Genomic DNA, 4,569 nt, shown 5'->3' on the forward strand with positions numbered 1-4,569 from the left:
AGAACTAGAAGAACTTGCAACTAGAATATACAGCTATGTACTGGGGCACTGAGGAGGGGAAAAAAAAGAGAGAGCGAGAGAGAGAAAGGAAGATTGGCAAGAGATATTAGCTCAGGGCGAAACTTTCCCAGCAAAAAAAAAAAAAAAAAAGATTATCTTTTTAGGATAAGTACTGGAGCAATTGGCTATTCATATTTTTTAAAAGTACCATGACCCCTCCCTCGCACCATACAAAAAATTAATTCTAGGTGGATATGAACTCTAAATGTGATAGATGAAACTGTAAAACTTCTAAAAGAAAGTAGGAGAATTTAAGACCTTGGAAGTGGGCAGAAATTTCTTTAAAAGTACACAAAAAACCACTAACCATAAAAGAAAAAATAATAAATTGCACTCCTTAAAAATTAAATACTCATGTTCCCCAAATACACCATCGAGAGAGTGAAAAAGCAAGTTACAGACGAGGCTAAAATATCTGTGCTACATATGTTTAGCAAAGAATTTGAATACAGGATACATAAACATGCCTATAAATTTTAAAATAGTAAAAATAAAATAAATAACCTACAACCCAAAGAAACATGGCCAAATGATGTGAAGGGACACTTCACAAAAGAAATTATCCAAATGGCCAATAAGCTGAGGAAAATGTGTGCAATATCATTACTCATCAACAAAATGTAAATTAAATCCACAATGTGATCCCACTACACACACACTAAAATGGCTAAAATTTTAAAAAGAATAAGAACATCTGCTTCTGGAAAGATGGAATTGTTACGAATTTTATTTTAGCCATTCTGATAGGTGTGTAGTGATATCTTGTTGTGGTTTTAATTAGCATTTATCTGGTAGCTAATGATGTTGAATATGTTTTCATGTGCTTATTTTCCATCTGTATATCTTTTTTACTGAAATATTTCTTTGCCCATGTTGTAATTGGTGTGTTGCTTTATTTACTGTTGAGCTTTGAGAGTTCTTTATATATTCTAGATACTAGTCCTTTGTGGGACACATGATTTGCAAATTGTTTTTCTCAGATTGTAGCTTGTCTTTTCATCCTCTGAAGAGAATCTTCTGCAGGGTAAAAGATCTTAATTTTGAAGTCAAATTTATCAGTTCTTTGAAGTTTTATGGACTGTGTTTTGCTGTCAAGTCTGAGAACTCTTGGCCTAGAGTTATATATCAGAAATTTTGTCCTGTGTTTTTTTCTAAGTTTTACAGTTTAGCATTTTATATTTAAGTCTGTGATCCATTTTAAGTTAATTTTTGTATAAAGTGTGAGACTTAAATCAAGGTTCATTTTTCTTGCCTATGGGTGTCCACTTGCTTCAACACCATATGCTGAAAAGTATATCTTTCCTCCATTTTATTTTCTTTGCCACTTTTGTGAAAAAAAATAATAAATAAAACCAGTTGGGTATATTTGTGTGGATCTATTATGGGTTTTCTATTTTTTTCCATTGATCTGTGTGTCTATCCTTGCACCAATAACATAATCTTGATTATTGTAGTTACAGCTTCAGATCAGGTAGACTGATGGCTCCCATTTTATTTTTCTTCTTTCAGGATTGTTTGAGTTATTCTAGTATCTCTGCCTTTTCGCATATATTTTAGAATAATATTGCGTATATCTATTACAAACCCTGCATAGATTTTAACAGGAACTATGTAAAATATGTATATTAATTTGTGGAAAATTGACATATTTACTATTTTGAGTCTTCCAATTTACAAACAGGATGTCTCTTCATTCTTTTATTTCTTTCATCAGAGTCTTGTAGTTTTCAGCAGAAAAGTTCAGTATACGTTTTGTTACATTTACCTAAATATTTGGGGTCTTTTTTGAGCCATTGTAAATGGTATTGTATTTTTAATTTAGATGTTCACATGTTCATTGCTAGTATATAGAAATGCATTTGATTTTTGTATGTTTATCTTGTATCCTGTGACTTTACTGGACCCATTTAATAGTTTTAGGAGCTTTTTTGGTATATTCTTTGGGATTTTCTACATAGATAATCATGTTATCCACAAATAGTGGAAGTTTTACTTCTTCTTTTCTGATCTATATGATTGTCTTTACTTGCTTTATTGCACTGGCTGGAACATCTAGAACTATGTTGAATGAAAGTGATAAGAGTGGATATTCTTGCCTTGTTCCTGATTGTGAGGAAAAAGTATATAGTCTTTTACCAGTAAGCATACTATTAGCTATTCAGGAAGTTCTCGAGTATTCCTATGTTTCTCATAGATTTTACCATGGATGAGTGTTGAATTTCGGCAAATGTATTTTTTCTGCATAGCTTAATACGATCACGTGATTTTCTTTTTCAGCCTGTTAATATGGTAGATGCCATCAATTGATTTTCAAATATTGAAGCAACCTTCCATCCATGAAAAAAAATCCTTTTGCAGGCCAGCCCTGGTGGTGTAGTGGTTAAGTTTAGTGCACTCTGCTTTGGTGTCCTAGGTTCGGTTCCTGGGCACAGACCTACATCACTCATCTGTCAGTGGTCTTGCTGTTGCAGTGGTTCACATACAAAAAGAGGAAGATTGGCAACAGACGTTAGCTCTGGGCTAATCTTCCTCAGCGAAACAAAAACAGAAAAACCCATTTGCGTTTGGTGTATTATTATTTTTATATATTAATGAACTCTACTAGCTAACATTTTGTTAAGAAGTTTTCTGCCTACGTTCATGAGGGAAATTTCTCTATAGTTTTCATTTTGTATGGTCTTTGTCTGATTTTGGTATCAGGGTAACACTATCTTCATAAAATGAGTTAGGAATTATTTTCTTCTTTATATTTACTGGAAGAAATTGCAAAGAATTCATGCTAATTCTTCTTCAAATATTTGGTAGAATTCTCCAATGAAACCATCTTAGCCTGGATTTTTTTTTAATTAAAAATTTAATTTCTTCATAGACACTGTGACTTCAGCTTTCTCTGACTCGTGCTCTGAGGGGAGATAAGGAGGAGCTGCTCCTGGAGCCCCACAGCAAGGTTTGGGCACAGGCAGCAGGTGCTTCGAGAGCACTGTGCTCCTGCACAGAAATAGGTTCCCTCATCTGTAGTCTGGGCGGCCGTAATGTGCAGGGAGCTGTCTTTTCTTGTCTCCCCAAACCGAGCTGTCAGTCTTTTCTGCTTCTTCACTTCTCCACCGCTAACTAATATCATCAAGAAAACAGGACTTCCCCCAGGCCTCTGCTTATACCACTGTAGTCTGTTTAAAGTGCTGGAGGAATTGCAGTATGTGGTGAAGTTCACTCCTTCTTGTAGGAGCCGGAATGGAGGAAGTTGCTTTATCTGTTGTCCATTCACTTCTGTTCAGAAACACAATGGGAGGCATCAGAGAAAGTCTGATTAGATCTCTATTCTCTGAGCTACAATGGTCTCTTTCATTCTTGTCTATTTTTCTCCTTCTTTCCTTGTCTCCCTCCCCAGCACTATCTATCTATCTTCCTTCTTTTTAGTTTAGTTTTGTTTCGTTTTTCAGATTCTTTGCCCTCAATCAGAAAATCTCATTCCTGCATCTGCAGATAATATTCCACTATGTCAAATTCTCTGGAAGCAGTCAGAGAAATCTCAAACTCACGTGATACTTGAATCCATATGATCATCACTGGTACTATAAGTAGCATCTCCCTCTTCATTCTCTCCAGAAAGAGTTCCTGAATCTGGCCGCTCCTAAATGGGTTTCCCTTGCACAAGCTTCTTCAGGACCCAAAGAAAAGCTATGGTCTACCACTGCCTTTTAGAAAGAAAAGGGAAGGAATGACTGCAATTTAAGACAGCACATCAGACTTACCTGTTTTCCACTCACGTACCCACAGTCTGTGTTTGCAGGTGCTTCCCCCGTGTGGCTGGACTCAAAAATAGCTGATTTTGTAACCAATTCCTTATACAGTTCTTTCTAATTCGAGTGGTATATATGTTTGTCAAGGCTTGCAAAGAAAGAGTTTACTCATGCTGATATTGTTTAGGGAAGAATAAGTTACCTTTTGAAAATGGATTCTATGATGTAAAACTAGGGCATCAGAAGGAAATAGAAAGTTTCAGTTGTCATTTCCAGTTTCATCCAGAATCATGTAGTGTGTGTCCGTGCACGTGCTAAAGGTACATAGGAGGTCACAGACGTTTTAATAAACGTGGGAAAGACTCATAATTTATTGTTAGACAGCCCACGACCTCAAAATGGAAGATGAAAAGAATCTATTTCTCTGTTGTCATACAGATTATCCTGGTTGCAAATTATCCAATTAAGAGCTCTTATCTACTGTCTCACTATGTTACTTTTCCACATATAGTAGATTTTTAAAAATCAATATAATTTGAAAAAAAGTCTTATCTATCGGATATGAAGTTCTCTAAGATGCCTTTTTTAAAACAAAACACTTGGATAGAATAGCTTCATATGGCTTCATGAATTTGTCCCACTTTTCACAGCACTTGTCACTCTGTGTTATAACGACCTGTTAATTGTCTGAGCTGGCCTCCTGTACCCTGAGGGTGTGTGTGTATCATCTTCAAAAACAGTGTTGTGCTATATGGTAGCTGCTAGACAC

At 35.6% G+C, this 4,569-nt stretch overlaps 1 gene segment (V, D, J or C); it reads right to left on the minus strand.

The window, feature by feature from the left end:
• Positions 1-2,923: 2,923 nt before the first annotated feature.
• Positions 2,924-3,743, minus strand: LOC131405492 (T cell receptor alpha variable 25-like). The segment is given in 2 exon segments: positions 2,924-3,327; positions 3,600-3,743. Coding segments are annotated over 2 exon segments (462 nt in total).
• Positions 3,744-4,569: the final 826 nt, after the last annotated feature.

This window comes from Diceros bicornis, chromosome 5 (genome assembly GCF_020826845.1).
Source record: "Diceros bicornis minor isolate mBicDic1 chromosome 5, mDicBic1.mat.cur, whole genome shotgun sequence".
In the NCBI taxonomy this organism is placed as follows: Eukaryota; Metazoa; Chordata; class Mammalia; order Perissodactyla; family Rhinocerotidae; genus Diceros; species Diceros bicornis.